Source organism: Gymnoscopelus braueri, assembly GCF_963280865.1.
Source record: "Gymnoscopelus braueri genome assembly, chromosome: 12".
NCBI lineage: Eukaryota > Metazoa > Chordata > Actinopteri > Myctophiformes > Myctophidae > Gymnoscopelus > Gymnoscopelus braueri.
In genome coordinates, this window is record NC_137614.1 from 31,470,025 (window position 1) to 31,487,954 (window position 17,930).

General features: G+C 40.7%; 2 protein-coding genes across 4 annotated transcripts; both read right to left on the minus strand.

The window, feature by feature from the left end:
• Positions 1-339: 339 nt before the first annotated feature.
• On the minus strand, positions 340-6,128 carry LOC308096485 (organic solute transporter subunit alpha; the record flags this gene model as incomplete). The annotated part of the gene is made up of 7 exons (XM_080443905.1): positions 340-791; positions 2,531-2,783; positions 3,845-3,956; positions 4,165-4,320; positions 4,448-4,521; positions 4,684-4,835; positions 6,062-6,128. 7 exons carry the CDS (start codon positions 6,126-6,128, stop codon positions 340-342), a joined length of 1,266 nt encoding a protein of 421 aa, XP_080300031.1.
• A 1,251-nt stretch (positions 6,129-7,379) lies between these two features.
• LOC308096990 (protein-serine O-palmitoleoyltransferase porcupine-like) lies at positions 7,380-17,529 on the minus strand. 3 transcript variants are annotated; one of them, XM_080444526.1, is made up of 13 exons: positions 17,425-17,529; positions 15,968-16,154; positions 14,387-14,579; positions 13,456-13,499; positions 13,136-13,317; positions 12,649-12,779; positions 11,940-12,065; positions 11,535-11,635; positions 10,641-10,717; positions 10,318-10,381; positions 9,943-10,028; positions 8,714-8,821; positions 7,380-8,467 (listed from the first exon to the last, which is right to left on the minus strand). In XM_080444526.1, exons 2-13 carry the CDS (start codon positions 16,101-16,103, stop codon positions 8,366-8,368), a joined length of 1,350 nt encoding a protein of 449 aa, XP_080300652.1. In that variant the 5' UTR covers positions 16,104-16,154; positions 17,425-17,529; the 3' UTR covers positions 7,380-8,365. The 3 variants fall into 3 exon arrangements, with proteins under 3 accessions (XP_080300652.1, XP_080300653.1, XP_080300654.1); XM_080444527.1 differs by having other exon boundaries at positions 15,968-16,149; positions 17,421-17,515; XM_080444528.1 differs by lacking the exons at positions 7,380-8,467; positions 8,714-8,821 and adding an exon at positions 8,823-8,956.
• Positions 17,530-17,930: the final 401 nt, after the last annotated feature.

The window sequence follows — 17,930 nt, forward strand, 5'->3', positions numbered from 1 at the left end:
TGATTAGTGTGTTTTCTTTAGAAATTGGATCTTTGGGGGAGTTGATTCCCTGCACCCCAGAAAAGACAAAACAAGTGGTGTGTGTTGCCTTCTACTAATCCTAGCAGACAAATGTATTCATGTTTTATTACACTTGTTACTTTTTCACAGACATTGTTGAAGTTTCTCTTCCTTTCCTCTACTTGTTTACAAGCAAGTCAGTCATTTTAACAACTCCTAAATGGCACTATGGTGAGGCTAGCACGGCGAGTTCAGTACCCAAAGAAAGGAGAAACTCCATATTACAACCAAACATGTAGAACATGACATTGTCTTTTGACAAATGCCACCCAAAAGAGGTCAAACAACTGTGACATCATTAGGGTCCACATAGTTAATATCAGCTACGACAGTCACCTTGGCCAGATCCAGGCGATTATTTTCCTCTGAAAGATTGTGAAGCACCGCCGATGTCCCGGGCTTGCGTCGGTCGCGGTGTGTGGGCTGCAGAGGGAATGGGAAGCGATCAAGAGGGGCATGCTCAATTTTGCACAGGCTATCTTCACTGTCACTGTTGTAACCTGGATTGTTGTGACCAGGCCAGGGCTCTTCTGGTGGTGGGGTAGGGCTGTGGCATGGTCCCACGGTTAAAACAAAGTCTGTTTGAACTGCCTTCTCCAACAAATGGGTTTTGATCTTCCTCTCCTCCAGGGCCAAGCCGTCCTCCATGCTCGGCTCCACCTGACGGAACGTATGGCGGGCGTAGAGGCCGATGCAGAACATCTCCACAATAACACAGTAGTGATAGATTACTGAAGTAGGACAGAGGAAATCATTAATTTAAAATGCTGAGAATTCTAATGATGTGAAAATGAAAATAATAATAAAAACGTTAAAATGTTATAATTTGACATTCTCAACGATAAATATGTTATATACAGTTTGGAAATCTGTGTTTGAACAGCTAAATGCACCCCAACATTTCCCATATTCATTCAAGGTTGTTTTGTCGGGAGTGAAATACGTGTACCTCCAACCTGGCAAACTCACCCAAGCTCCATATAGTCAAATACAAGGATACTTACTGTACATCATCAATTTACCTTTAATGTGATATTGAACAGTAGAAATGGTTCCAGATCATTGCCATTAGAGCTAGTTTTGCTAGACATATACAATGTACATTTATAGGCCTACCACATTTCTCCACTTGTGATGTCCTGATCTTTTCCATTCTGCTACCAGTACAGCCGCATTTTCAGAACTTTATTTTGGATGGACAATTTATATTATGCTGCTAGTAGCAACTAAAGAGCTAGTGTCTTTATTGGCTTCACTAATCTACTGTAATTAAGCATAAATGCCATCAACAACGTTTTCTTTAAAAACTGGGCTGCAATTGTTAAGATTGGGCTTATCTATAAAATGAACAAAACTCTTGTCAGTCAGTCCGTCTGATCAGCATTTCTTTCCCTTAATGGGTTGAGCAATTCATCTGAACTTCCACTCGGGCATTGACCATTAGCGTATAAAGACAGTGAGGAAGCCCGTTTTTCACTTTCCCCAAATTTAAGCTGTTTATTAGCGTTTTTGTGTACACAAGTCCCTGTGCATGCACGGCCACAGGCAGTGTTGCATTGCTGATTTGGTTTGCACTCTACACTACAGGTCACACAATGGACAATTGATATGCATCTAGGCCCAATCCTATGTTAATCCTATGTTAATTCATGCTGGTGTGACAACCGGCGGTCGGCAGCCTTTGTTAACTTTGTTGAGGTGTGAATTTAAAGTTGTTTTAAATCTATGCATGTGCGTGCGCATGCTCCTGTTCAAATAGGTTCCTTCACGGCATGCAGGGCCGTCCCATGAGCAATGCAACCCTGGCCACAGGCTATGGGCTCTGTTGTCATGGTTACGCAGGATATGGGATCAGTAGGCGCTGGCTGCACTTAGCTTCAGGGCTAACAGCATACACACACAACGGCAACAGACAGCGCTACAAAGTTATAAAGGACTTTGATTTAGCGGTCGTGTCCACAGACATCATTTTATGACCTGAGGGCTGCTTTGGATATCATGTTCAGAACACACGCACACAGATTGACACGATTCGACACCGGGTCGTAAATGACCGGGTTGTCACACTGTCACACCATACACCAAGCAGCGCTCCTCTAGCCTGGCTCCAGCCCCTGAAATCGCTAGCCTCGCATTCAGGGTCTGGTGACGCTGTAGAAGGCGGGGTTTTCTCGGTTGAAAATCTAACCGGCGGCCCGGCCCAATCGGGATCGGTTTAATCCAGTATAAATCAATCGCTAAAGAGTCCCACTTTGGCCACGCCCCCATCTCAGAAATCGTCTCCACTGAGAGGGCTTCAGACTGAATAATGGAGTGAAACAAAATGAAAGTTCAGGCTGCGTGTCAGGCTAGCGCTCCTCTCCAAAAGTGTAACTATGCATACTGAGCGTATAACCCAAAGGTTTTGGGTGTGCACAATCCCCGGGTATGGACTAGTTATCTGTATTCTCTTTTCTGTTTGGGTACTTACACTGGGACCTGGCGATAACAGAGAAAGGGGGGGCGCAGGGTATGACTTCCAGAGACCCCATAGTCTCCAGGATGCCACTCTGTAGGCCACACAGCACTAATACTGCAATGGTGCAGACAAATTTGGCCCTTAGTCCATAGCCGTGCAATGCCCTCCTGGTGGCCTTGTAGAACAGCAGGTGGCCATAGAACGACAGGATGGTTGATACGCCAATGATTCCATTCACATACAAATTGGGATTAACCGAATCCACCTGCAGAAATATATAAGAATGCCATCAATGACTAGGGGAGATGATTGGAAATCTGGGACACATGACAACACATCACAACGGACCTTCAATATAATAGTAACTACTTCCAGGTGGGTTACCAATGTATCAGCTTCAATTCTATAGTGATTTAATTCCAATTGCATCTGCTCATTGTTTATCCTGTATCCTGTATGTGTCTCCTGATTGGATGGACATTTTATCCAGAACTGAAAATGTATTTATTGTTTAGTAAGGTGTTGGACAGACGGGGAGATCCCTGTTACTAAAGAAATACTATATAGCAGGGGTCTTCAACAGGGGGTCCTCAAGAGTTACTGCAGGAGGGCCACCAAATGTTTGTGTGATAGAACTTTTTTTTTTTTACATTAACCGCTTGAACCCTAGAATTCCTTTTCTGAGGGGAACATTAGCAGATCATTAGCAGATCTACAAGCTCACAACGCTGTGGGCTGCGAGGCGTTGTGAGCTTGTAGATAGGCTATTTTCGGCAAAGGGGTTTGGTGTAGGGGGGAAATGAGCAGGTCAAGTACAAGTTTTAGTAAAGTATTGAGGGTTTAAGTGGTTAACTGTCTGAAAATACACATTAACATGAATCCAACACTGATGATAGTTCTGTCAAACAAGTCTATGAAGCCATCTATGAAATCTATGAAAAGGTTTAATCTGTAACATAATTTTATACAATATGTAGTGGGGGGTTCCTGCTTCATCTCTCTCTCAGCAAAGGGGTCCTTGGCCTGAAAAACATTGAAAACCCCTGCTCTAGTAATGATTACCCTTTAAGCCCTTAACGACAAAGTGTTAAATAGATCTACATTCCCATAGTAATCATTGCTATGTAGTATTTGTTAGTAACAGGGATCTCCCCATCTCTCCAGCTCTTTGAGAATCCCTCTTTCCAGGGTGTTTCCACAATGAACATAGTTACACGTGGCAAATGCATTTTATTTTGTCACAAAATATTATGATTTGTTTTGTAATAATTTCATTAATGATTAGGAAATAGAGACAGCGTAGCTGGAACTGAGGTGTGCACATACATCTCCATAGTCGTACTGCTCGTCTGTCCAGAGGACCAGAGTGATGAAAAACAGGATGCTTCGAACCACAGAGAGCTGGAGAACAGCAGCCATCATCCACCCCCGACTGCTCCTGAGTAGTGAGTAGAAGAGGATAGACATGGTCTACTCCAGAACATAATTCTTGTTAATAGTTCGATTACTTTGACTTTGGCGGCGCCAAGTGGCAGTGAGAGGTAACTGTTATGCCACTGACCACACCAGACCACTGAAGCTCATTCTGGTAAATAAATGCAAATCCCTGAAGACTTCCCAGAATAACAGAAAGAGGTCGTCTGTACCTGTTGATGGCTATCATGGGGAGACAGCAACAGCAGCAACAAGGGAAAGGGTCTGGACTAAATTGTTCCCCTGCCAAGATGTCCAGCATGCGTGCCTTCCCGCCAAAGAAGTCCGTGATGAGCCCCATAAACTTCAGCAGTGAGATGGAATGGTATCTGCACAGAAATATACATACTTCCATGTTTTTGGCCCGTAATGTCACCATGACCAATGTACAGTTGCTGCCTTTCATATAAAGTATGTGTGGTGAGGAAGATTTGAGAATCTCCAATGTGAACTCACAATGAAGCAATGAAATTACACACCGACGATGAGCGGGGAATATACAGTGCTATGAGGGAGGTCAATGCAAAGACCTAAGAAAAAATAAATCCAAGATAAAGTTATTTTAAGTATAATGCAACCCACGCTTTAGAACAAAAAATATGTTACAAAGGTATGAAAGCTTTAGATTGAAAATGTCATTCATTTTGATCAGTGGTGTTTGCATGAAGGGAGGAGGGTAGAGGTCACGTTACCGGGTACATCCCTAGTATCCACAAGTACAGCCACTTCCGTCTGGAGGAAGTGACGTGGCGTAGGAGGAATCCCACCTCCTCCAAGAACACAGCCAGCAAAATGACAGCCAAGCCAGCGGGGATTAGGAAGAGCCACAGTTCATCCTTGATGGCTGACACAAACCAATAAAGAACACACACACACACACACACACACACACACACACACACACACACACACACACACACACACACACACACACACACACACACACACACACACACACACACACACACACACACACACACACACACACAGTTTTCTCAAAGTACGCTCCAAGCTCCTCCAATGCTTGTTGATCTAATCTGCAGTGTCTGTGTCCTAGAACAAATTCTGATGCTATTATTGTCCCATGTCAAATGGGATACAGTACTTTGTATAGCTTCACCTAGGGGAGTGGTAGGCAACAGGTTTGGCATATTAGTTTGTAAATAATGTATTTAATGTCCAAATAGAAAATGCAGTCCACCCACACCTGAAGAAGGCTTATTATACTTTTATCCACGTTGAGAGTAAATGACAAGCACATGAATTTGGCAGTGGGGTGCACTATGGTGCTTAACCACTCATAGCGGAATCAGCAGACCGGGTAGGATGAATGCATAGTTATTTTTCGCCTTTTAATTCTGTTTCTCTGTGAAATTTTGGATGAAAATTCTCTCTTCCATAAAAACAATACCTTGGCTTAAACAAGACTGTTTCTCTCTGAAGAGACCTTAAACAATGGAACAGCTCCTGTGTATCTCTGTTCGAAAAGGAGTATGACTGTCTGTGACCAGATAAAACTTTTACGTTTCAATTAACTTAAGGTCCTCACATTCAAGGATTAAAATGATTACACTTGTCTTTCTATCTGAACCAGTAACATTTGATTACACACACGCAGTTCTATCAGCATGCAGTTATACCAATATGCAGACACACATCTTTATTTATTAACTTTTATAACACACTGTATGCTATCCACATTTCCAAGCAGTACACAAATGTAACCAAATGAACCCGTAAGGGTCCTTTAGGTTACATTTCTACACACTGAGTTACAAATACTGTAGAATGTATAGATGAATGAACACTGAGGCCCCTATTTTTGCCGGTGCCGTACCCATTATCCCTAAACTTCTTTGCTATTTTTTTTACTATTTTTAAAAACATTTTCAAATAGTTCAACTAGCCAATCTACATCAACACGTTGTGAACTTGTAGATTGGCTATTTGAATTATTTAAAAATGTTTTTAAAAATAGTAAGAAATGGCAAAGAAGTTTAGGAATTATGGGTAAGGCACTGGCGAAAATAGGGCCCTGAGGATTTGACTGTATAGTGTAGTCAAAATTACCACTGAAGATCTCTGATGAGAGTGGGAGCTCACGCCCCATCCAACTGCAGTTGCCCCCTCTAGCCATCTTTTCAGCTCACTCTCACCACTATCAGTACGGTGATCACAGCAAGGCCGCACAGTAACCGCTGTGGTCTTCAGAAGAGAAAGCAAAGATATCAGGAAAACATCTCTTGGCAACAAAAAGACGACAGCTTCATTCAAGGGCTAATCAAATGAAGTGAACAAAATAACCTTTTAAATTCATGTTATCAAAGAGGCACCATATTGTTTTTAAAGAAGCGTCTTGTCCTGTCAGTTCCGTATTGACATGGTTTTTCCCTTGCATGACCAATACCCTTCTCATAGAGGGCATTAATGATTGACTAGACAGGTAAGTACACAGGTGGGGATCCAAGTCCATTCTGAAAGAGTGATTATGATTGCCTTTATCAATCTTGTAATCAAGTCTGGTAAAAATGCATTTCGATAACATTCACACCATTATGATATTAGAGGAATGAGGCATTTAATACATTGTGGATTATTTCACTGTTCCATTTCCTCTACATAAAGTTAAATTGAGTCTCTCCGCTTACACTCTAATTACTCTAGAAATTGCGATATTTTTTTTTTCTGTTCTCCTAATAGTTGGGATGAGTAAATGCAGGACAAATTTCATGTATGCGCAAATGTACAGTGACAAATGCTCCTAAACCTAAATTATTGTGTAATATTTTGTAGATATTTTTTTGTCCTTCAACCCCCTCAATTTATTTGTTATGCCAATTCCCCATTTCCCCCCTTGTAGCCCCGTCACTGCTAACCCCTGCAGTTGGTCATGTGGGAGGATGATGACAACCATTTATTTGTCTCCTCTGATACACATGAAGTCGCTGGCTGTTTCTTTTCACCTGACAGTGAAGAGGGAGTGCATAACACTGGGAAAGCGTAACGCATGGTGAGGAACACGTTATCTCTCCTGGCACTCCACACCCCGCTGGACAGGCACTCTGATCAACCTGTAGGAGTCACTAGTCTAGCGACAGAGACTGGCCTTTGCCGCCGGCATGATCATTTTAAAGCAGCTTAATCCAGAATACCAAGCAAGAAGGTTCATGTGTGCGGTCTAGTTCTACACTGTGTATATTGTTTAAAGATAAATGCAGGGTACAAGGTGGGTTTGTAGGCTGTGTGAGACACACAAGCAAAATATTCTAGTCATCCGTTTTTACCTGGCTAGCTAGTGATTTTTGTAGATGTGAATATCTGGTGTGCAATTGACACTAAACTATATTAACTGTTAACAGCATGATAGACACTTTTTTTTTTAATATAGAAAAATATATTTAATATAAAAAAACATTGAAAATGAAAACAAGTACACTACCATGAATCACAAAAATCAAACACTGAACATCATATGCAAGGCTTGAACATTTGCAGTCATGCTTTTATAAAGGTGCAAACTGTTTAAATATTTTTGGACATGGACAATGATCTATGCAAGCCAAATATCAGTGGAGTATCATTTCACCTGACTGGCAAGCTTCAGTATTTGTGACACATTACAATATTATACTAAATGTAGATACTGATGACTACTAAATACTGGGTATGTGCAACCCTTTCCACCAACAAGCAATCCACAGGTTAAAATCATCAAATGCTTCCATTTAGTCTTGAACAAAAGAGGTAACTGTTGCGAGGTCCTTTGAGCTAAAGAAGACATTTCAAAACGTTCTTCTTAGGTGTATCTCAGGTTTCCAAATATACTTATTCAGAAAATGTGTCCATGAGCATCAGAGCCGATGTATACACAAGCCAAATAGGAATGAAGATGACAATGGCTGACATCCCTATTATGGGCATGTCATTATAGTTGAAAAGTTTCAAAAATGTATAAAAATGGCAAGAAAAGCCTATCTACAGGCTCACAACGTGTCACAATGCAACGTGTTGTGAGATTGTAGATCGACTACTTTCGCTGTGCAACACCGTCATGGGGGTTAAGCAGTTAAATTATATCAGTTGAAGCAGCACTTTCCTCTGTATGGAAACATGTCTAGATGTGGGGTCATGATAACAGCATGCCCATTAGTTCTGGGCTTACTTCTGTTCCAGTTTAACACACCCCCCATTTCTTTAACCGAGGTTTCTGGTGACAATTCCCTGACTGCAAAAAAAGGAAGTCCCAGTTCCCATTAGGGGCAGGAAACAAGGTCACCCGAATACAGAACAGCCCCCCTTTCTCCGCTATGTAACAAATACCAGTCAGGTCGATTTGCCTCTGCGTCTGCCAGTCTGATCTCTAAGTCGATGAGGTCACTGGATGAGGCGGTAGAAGATCCAGCAGGCAAAGGCCACCCAATGGCTGGCCCAGTTCAGTTCAGACCACTTCTGGATAGTGTGGCTGGCTACATAACCCTGCAAAGGATAACAAAATAAAAAGGAAAACGCTGTCAAAAACATAATTGACATTTTAACCATGGAAAAACAGACTCATGAGTCTATTCTTTGCTCATTCAGAGTCTACCACTTTTAACCTGGTGTCTCTATTTTGGGCATGTCATCATTATAGGTGATCTTGTAGATAAGCTATTTTTGCAATGAGGCTTAAATGGTTGAATTAACACTGCAGATTTGACTGTGCAGATGGCCTGTGGGTCTCACCTCCTCTGCCTGGTCGTCCACATCTGAGTCAAACATGGAGCCCAGGTAGGCAAGGTGGAAGACCGCTAGGAAGCTGAACATCAGGTTGAGCCCCGTCACCCAGTACACCTAAACCCCAGACAGACTGCCATGAGAAGTTGATAGTGATGTTTTTTTTGGTAGAACCTTGGGTTGTATGGCATTGGCTACTTGGACATGATATTAGTCCAAATGTCAATCATCCTTATCAGTTGCTTCTGTGCTCTGTGAGTGAGGAAACGGAAGTAGTTATTCCGCTGGGTGTCATTGTAAGGAGAAACGGGTCTCAAAGTCAAACTTTTATCACACCAACAAACGCAAAAATATAATAATATAATCTAAAACTAATTATAGTACTTGTTTTTCGCCTATTTAGATCCATTTCCATTTTTGCTGACCTAGAGAACTTCTGTCAAGGGTAATATAATATAACATGAATGACCCCAAACATAAGTAACAGGACTATAAGTGGGAACATCTTTTTAAATGATACACCACCTCAGGACACTCAACCCATCTGTTTCTACTAGTAGAAACAGATGGTACAGATAGTAGTAGTGAGTTTTATTTTGATGTATCACCCTGTGTTGGAAACAGTATATATATATCCAGACTGGTGACAAATGAAAGGAAAAACCTGAAGCTTTCATACAGGTGGACTGCATGATACAATTGCGAAATTACTGTAACATCCTATGCTCTGTGGCATATATGTACATCAATGCTGAACAGGTCCAGTCGATCTTGATTTTGGATCAAGATGGCAAGAATAAAAGATCTAAGGGACTATGAAAGAGGGTTAATTGAGGCACGGATGGCAAGAGCTTCAGCCACAAAGATTGCTCAACTGGCTGGTGTATCAATAGGAACAGTGACTAAAGTGATTTCTGCATGACGATCTATGAGAAAGACATCAGTAAATACGGTCGGAAACAGTGGTTGAAATGCCACATCTAATGACATCCGATGTACAGTATGCAGGACGTGGTCGTGATGGCTATCTTCTTTATATGTTATCTTTGTGTGTATATATACTGTGAGACAGACAGACAGACAGATAGAGTTACAGCCAAAGAATATGTCCTGTACTTGATGATGTATTGCTTATGATATTCGGGACAAAATGAACCATTTAAAAAATGTTTGCTGCTGCTGACCCCTCAGAACAACAAATACATATCTGTCAAATCAAACAAGAGTTGGATCTGTACCTTCTTGTGCTGATGAGCGCAGTCGGAGGGACAGCGCTTGGAGAGGACACACGCACTGAAAATGCTTGCCAGCCTCTTTCTCAGAACTAAAAGGTATGAGACAGAAGAACATTATGGACATGAGAGCTGGAGACTTTACATCAATACACCTCTGTACAGTTTCATATAGACCACATAATATGTACATGCAAATTAAGCTTGATAACTAGATAAGAAATGTCATTTTTGAAGTTTCAAATACGTATATTTTGAGGATTAGAGACAATACAAAAACGACAAAAAGAGGTACCAGGGGGTTCCCCAGCTAAATTACAGAAGCAACCAAATCACTGCCATAAGGCAAAAGATGGATTATTAGCCAACTATCAGTCCTACCATGTTCAACATAGGTGATGAACCCCAAGGAGAGCAGGACAGCCCCAAGATGGAAACTCAGACCCTGCAGGGAACAAAACATCACATTAAACAGGAAATGGATGGGCTGCATTTATATAGCGCCTTTCTTTGGTTGATTCATTGATTGACGTTTTTATTGACATGAAATGCATGAACATATATTTGTACATATCTGTCAAAAGGATAAAACCCCAAAACTTGTGGTCCTTTGAGTGAAAATGTGTGTGTAAAATGTGGCTGTAACCCTGTGCCACCAGAACGTGAAGTGTACATGGGATGGGGGCGATTTGTTTTTTACTTACATGAAGTAAGGCACTGGCTGTGTATGTCACTAGGATCGCATGGAAAGTCCCGAGTTTCATGGCATTTTTGAAAACATCTGAGAAATTAAAACAGCCAATAGGCAAGACAATTAAAGTTAAAGCATAAAAGATTGGTAGTAATCTCATTATCTCATCTCCCCTCATGTCATTATACGTTTTCAATATTAGCAAAAGTAGCAAATCTGTAGACATCACAACTATTTTTGCCGTGCAACACCATCATAGAGCAAAGTAAAAAAATAGGGTTGAAGTGGTTAAGTGTTGGGAGTCTGCATGCAAAAATCCAAAACAAAATACAGTAAATAATAAATACTCAAATACATGAAACAGCTACCAATCTTCTCGTCATAGAATAATTAATATTAAGAGCTGATTTACAAAAAGCCCAAATATTTGATCTTCTTCAAATATAAAATGGCATAACTATTGGCAATATTTCAGCAATTCTGATATAGAACAAAGCTATTATCGCTTATGTAACTAAGGGACGGTGAGTAACTCACCCGGTTTATGGTGCTAGAGCTAAAACAAAAACACTAATAGACTGAAAAAGGAGCAGCTGTGGCACACACTTATATCTGTGCTTTTGTTTGCTTTTGGTCAGTGACCTTCTTCAAAAGGTCAAAAAGCTTGCATTAACCACGTTCAACCTGGCATCCCTATTTTGGGCACAGGTGAACATTTTCAAAAATGTTAAAAAGAAAAAGAAAATGTTCAAGTTCTCACATATTTTCGAAAATAACACTGTCTGTCATACAACAAAGTATGAAATTACGCTTACAAGGTTTTAAAATCACCTGTGCACCGATCTGAATGTGCGGGATGCTCTTTTTCATTTAACAAGTATAACAGGTAGGCATTAAAAGTATTTACATGTATTGAGCCAGCGAGACATAGGGATGTTCCAGGAAGTCACCACAAGCACCATTGAGCGGGGAAACTCCACATTCAGGGGCTTCACTACCGTCATATCCCTGCAGAACCAAACACAAACGCACATACAGTATGAGAGAGGGGATGTACTGCAACCACATTGCACCTGCTAATGCCACTTCAAAGTACCTCGAATCGTTGCACTCAGTAGATTGCATACTTCCGCCTACTGTGCAATTGTTAAGATATGCTATTTCCACCGTAGATATGAGGGAGTCATTTCGCCCTTGCCCTCGATTATGGCCTTGTCCTTTTGACCTTTGCGACTCAAACGTTATTACCATCTCTTTGGCAGCCAACTACGTTGTCCTTTAGACATACATGCACAGCAATAACAGAACTCACCACTTGATGTTGTCTTTCTCATCAGTGAAGCCTGCTCCTGCAAGTACGGCGGTGCTTTCACTGAGATATCCCACAAAGTAGTTACTGAAGTGGAAGGACACTGCATTCATATAGGCATGGAGCCACCTGCACAGGGACAAATCACACATGACTAAATACACGTTACTTTATATTATATATACACACACACTTTATGCCTATTTCGTGGTGATCAATCGATTTCTGCGGCCAAGTCATGTTTGAAGTCGGTTGGGCGGTTCTCGATATATGCAGGGAACACACACACACACACACACACACACACACACACACAGATTACTTGCGTTTATAGATAGATGGCAGAATCAGCTTTTGCATTCGTTTATTTGCTAAACGTGTGATTTTAAGACCGGTTTCGCTAAAGAATGACAGGGACTGTAGTGTAGAGACAAGGGAATAGAATCCTTGTTACTCACTCAGGGTGCACAGAAGCAACAGATAAAGATCATGAACATTATTTGGACTTCGATCATGACCAGGCAGTTATACAACTCAAGGTTCTACCAAAGTTGCCCGTGGCTTTGAAGCAAAGCTTACCTAGCGTCTCAGATGCCTCTTAGAAGCAGGGGAAGAAAAAGACACAAAGCTTACACAAATGATTGTACTGTACAAACTCTTGACTGAACAAACTGATGGGACTAGAATGGAAATGTGTCATACATGGACTTACTTGAATGTGACACTGTTGCCCTCGATTGGGATGAAGAACGGGAAGAGATAAGGAGCAATACAAGTGGAGACCACCAAGCAGAGCTGGCTCTTCAGAAGACCAAGGGAGGACTTCTGCAGCCATGACCAGCTCTGAGGGGAGACAACACATATCAACATCCAACTTGCGCACAAAAATCCCGTAATGAACTTAAAAGTACAGACATATGCAACGCGTTAAACAATATACCTTCCAACATTTTGACACTCAAGAGCTGTACACTGTATCAACCACTTAAGCGCTACTATATGTTATATGCTCAATGTAAAGCACATATAATTGCCTTGTTGTTTATGTGCTATAGTACAAATAAATGTGCCTTGCCTATTAACTTCATTGTACGATTAATAGCGACAACAATGTACAAGTGTGAAATACAAGTCACCATTTCCCCCCAAAAAAACACATTTCTGCAACTGGTAGAAGGCTTGACACTGCAATCACTCACCAGCTTCCTGCTTTCAATGGCGTCCTTATAGCTAGAGAAGCTGATCCAGGGGCCAAAGATGACTGTACCCACAAATAGAACATAACCCAGGAACTCCGCTGGTGAGGGAAAGGTGGCCACCACACCTCTGTCCATGTCAAAGGCTAAAGAAATCGCCTTCATGGCCACAACCATCTGGGAGCCTGCAGAACAAACATAGGTCTGAAACACTCACAACTCACAGCCCACATACAGTACGTACATCAGAGTCAAATGTGAGCTAATTTGAATGCTGTGGTGAAAACATTATTTTATGTCCAGACACATGGAACAACCTTTACCTCTCATTTTTTGCCAGGTGACAGGATCAATCAAATGCAGCTCACTGAAAAAGAGTCAAATCTAATTTATGAAGCATAAATTAGGCGTAAAGCAGCACAATGGAACTTTTCTTTAATGAATAAAATTTAATTTTGTCCAAGCTGTAGTAGAGTATGTTAATACAATATAACTTACTGTTTGTAAAACTAAACAATTGAGGTGGTTGTATTTTGTCTCCCTGCTCTTCTATTCAGACATTTAGATCATGTCTCACATAGACACAGGATCTGACACAAATTTTTATCTGATGGTCAAGATTCAATGTATCCCACCGAGCAAGCTCTATTAGCTCATTGGTAATCATTTCAGCATTTGCGCAGGAAACCGGGTTCAAATCCGGAGTAGAAGAGGAAAGTTTCATAGTGCAGATTTAAGGGGGATGGGAATGTTAGAAGGCTGAAATTCTAGACATGAGTGGTGGACAGTAACTAAGTACATTTACTTAAGTAAAAAAACTACTTTCACTACATTTCAAATAGAAATATTATACCGTCTTTTGACTCCATTACATTTCTATGAATTGACTCTTGGGACCCAAACTTACAAAAATATATTATGAATTAACCACTTCAGCCCTATTTCAAATAGTGAGAATAGCAGATCTACAAGCCCACGAGTCAAGGTGAGGGGTTGTGAGCTTGTAGATCTGCTATTTTCACTATAGTTGAAAATGTATTTGGAAATGTTCTACATTTCAATACAGCAACGCATTGATATTAAAAAAGAAATTTGTACTTTTGAATACTTGAGTGAGCATTTACTTGAGTATATACTTTGTCCATTCAGATTACACAATACTGCTCCCGGCAAACGCATAAAAACACACTTAATACATATCTACGTATGCAGGTTCTTCACTTTGACAGGGGGAGGGTCTTGCTTACTCCTCACCCCAAGAGGAGGAAGATGAGGATGACTCCAGAGAGGAAGAGCCCTCTCCTGCTGGAATGGCGGTTGAGAAGCAAGACGAGGTAGCAGAGGGCACTGAGCGCCATCACCCACAACATATGCAGCTGAAAAAACTGGAAGAGGGCATACGTCCCGACCACCGCTGACACCACGTGCTTCACAGTGGACGAGGAACCTGAGAAGGAGAGCGATGTTAAGACTATTATCTATTATGTTATGTTGCGTTTATTTATTTGACATGGACATCACAATCACATCGGACGAACCAGATGCACTGTTTAAAGTGTATATAGCACTGCACGAGTGATCATTTTCGACACCTGTTAAGGAGGCTTTTATACAAACAATGAATAATTGATCACCATTATTAGGGCATGTACTTTACAGCCTCAGTTTCAAAACATTTCAAAAATAGCTAAAACAGCTACAAGCTCACAATTCTCACTATTTTTAAGAATATAATAACAGAACAAGTGTTTAATCGATTCATTGATATATATAAATGTATATATACAATATATATAAATATAATAAATATGTAAAACACTAGTCTTAATTATTCACCAATAATAATCACTAAGAAAATAATCGATAGTTGCAGCCCTAAAACGGTCTGTGTGTGTGACACGCCCAGGATTGGAACCATGGTCTCCCACATGGGACGGGATGCTACAGCCAAACATCTTATCTACTAGCCTAAAGGGGAATCGCCCTTGGACTAGGGATGGGTATTGGCAAGAATCTCACGATACGATACGTATCACGATACTTGGGTCACGATACGATTATATCACGATATATTGCGATACGATACATATTGCCATATATTACGATATTATTGCGATATTATTGCGATATATTGCGATATCAGGATATATTGCGATACGATACATATTGCAATATATTGCGATACGATACATATTGCGTACATATATCACAACTACATATTGTATATATACACTACATATTGAGTAGCTGCAGATCAGTGACAGGTTTTTCGAATGTTTTTTCATAAAGCCTTTATCTGAAAAAGAAAAAAAAAGTATCGATACAGTATCGATACAGTATCGCGAAATCGATAATATTGCCCATCCCTACCTTGGACGGGGGAGATATTAGGCTTTTGGTCTTCAGGCAGCCCCTCTGCAACAGTTGAATGTATTGTGTGTGTGTGGAAATGACTGGATCTAGACTAGAACAGTAAACCAGGCTTTCCACGGCCTGGTGACATGAGCTTTTGGAAGTGATGCAACACAGTGTGACATGCTGTTTGCGAGTATATCCGTTCTTGACAGCAAGCAACTATATGGAGTATGAAGTAGTGCTGTGCAGTGGTTTTAAAGCATTTTAATTTCAAGGACCCCCAGATTGGTATAATTAGGACACAGACCCCCATAACTCTCAGATTTACAGACCCCGCAAGGGTCCATTTGGTTCCTAGCAATCAATCATTTAGCTGGGGATGCCCTGGGACCACACTTTGAGAACCACTGAATTAGTGTGGCTGCCTGCCACTCATCGTGAGTCGCAACTTCGGGACAAAGTTTCTCACACGTCACTCACATTGCCTGAAACAAAGTCGACAGAACAGACAGAGTAATATGAGTTCCCAGATCTGCTCCACTCCTTGCTGCGCGGTGGGGAAGATGCAGTTCTCTGTCAGGTGATACCACAGGTCCAGCCTACTGAAGTCCTCCATTGGTGGAACTTCAGCAGCACGGCCTTTGTTCAGACCCTCTTTTTTTCTCCACTGGAAAAACAAAACAAAAACAATAGATCCATAAACCAGAGGTTTGCAAACATTTTCATGTCAAGGACACCTAAATTGATATTATGTATGTCTTTTATTTTTAGATGTACAGGATAGGTGGGCACCTCAATGTAAAATTGGCAATTTTGTCCAAAATGAAAAATGGTTATTATACACGGTAGGACTACATCATTATCAGACTTAACTTTATCCTTCAACTTATTATTTAATTATGCCCCAAAATGACTGGATATACAGGTTTTATGTGTAGTCAAATGTTTAAGCATGTTCTAATAATGTATACATTACTTATAAACATTTTACAAATATTTTATTTTCTGTAACATTCTGGAAAAAATAGCCAATGTAACACCAAGGTGCCCTCTCTTCTTTGCTTCTCTTCCTCTATCCTGTTACCTTAATTTTAACCCCCTCAAGGACCCCTGAGGGTCCCCGGACCCCTCTAACAAACCATAAATGTTATTGCACTGACTCTCCAAGCAGACAACGTTGTCCAGTCACCTTTGTTTGTCAGCTGGGACATGTTTGCACCCTGTTATTGAGAGTTCAAGCACCATGCCTTCAGATAGGAATGTTGCAGTCTAAGTTATGAACCCATAATATAGAGGTGCATTAGAACTTTGGGAGTCAGTCAACCTCAGAGTGGATGAGCTAACTCTCTGTTAGCTGCTAATGTTAGCTGTGTTGCTAAGTAACGCAGAGTATAGGTGAAGCTAGCAGTGGCGTAAAGTAACTATAAGTACATTTACTCAAGTACTGCACTTAAGTACGATTTTGAGGTATTTTTAACTTTACTGGAGTATTTCCAGTTTTCAGTACTTTTACTTCTCTCAGAGGCAAATATTGTACTTTTTACTCCACTACAATTATCATACAGCTTTAGTTACTAGTTACTTTGCAGATTTAGATTATTATTACAAAACAATAAACATAAATTAACCACTTCAGCCTTATTTTATACTTTGACTTTCAATAATTCTGACACACAGACACAGTGAAGGCCATTTGAAAAAAGAAATAAATTCCGGACTTTTACTTGTAACAGAGAATTTCTACGTTGCAGTATTGCTACTTTTACTTAAGTAAAACATGAGAGTACTTCTTCCACCACTGGAAGCTAGTTAGCAACCAGGGCTAACGTTGAGCTGCGGCTTGGCAGTGCGGGCTAATTATAAACTACAGTGTTTTCTGTCAGCATGACACACTGTGACTCTGTGCTGCTACTAGTTAACCAATGGAGGTGACATACCTGAAAGTGGGGTGTTTGATTTAAAAAAAAAACGCGAACTTGCGCCCTTTGTCAAAGTTTGGTCTCAAGTAGTATGTTTCACATCATAACCTCAAAGAAAAAGTCAGGACATCATGGTTGTCGTGTTCAACAATGGCCACTAGAGGGCATAAAATGACAGATTTACAAAACGGCCAGCAGCCAGGTCTATGCCTACGGTGTGCGACTTGCAGTGGTGGAAGAAGTAAGTAAAAGATATTAAGTAAAAGTAGCAATGCCACAATATAAAAAGTTAAAGTAAAAGGTAAAGTAAAAGGCCTGTGTTCAAAATGTTACTTGAGTAAAAGTGCAAAGGTATTGGCATTAAAATATTACCAAAAGTAAAAGTACTAAAAATGTAATGTTTGAAAATAGCAGATCTACAAGCTCACAATGCATCGCATGGTGATGCGTTGTGACTTGTGAGCTTGTAGGTCGGCTATTTTCAAATAACATTGGTATAAAATAGGGAGGTTAAAAGTGGTTAA

Bases quoted from the DNA above. Each gene is read 5' to 3' on its own strand.
- LOC308096990 (XM_080444526.1), bottom strand. From the start codon at position 16,103: ATGGAGGACTTCAGTAGGCTGGACCTGTGGTATCACCTGACAGAGAAC. The intron at 12,780-13,135 runs GTGAGTGATTGC...GTCTCCCCTCAG, and splicing joins CCATTGAAAGCAGGAAGCTG to AGCTGGTCATGGCTGCAGAA. The intron at 10,382-10,640 runs GTAAGTAAAAAA...TGTTCCCTGCAG, and splicing joins CAGCCAGTGCCTTACTTCAT to GGTCTGAGTTTCCATCTTGG.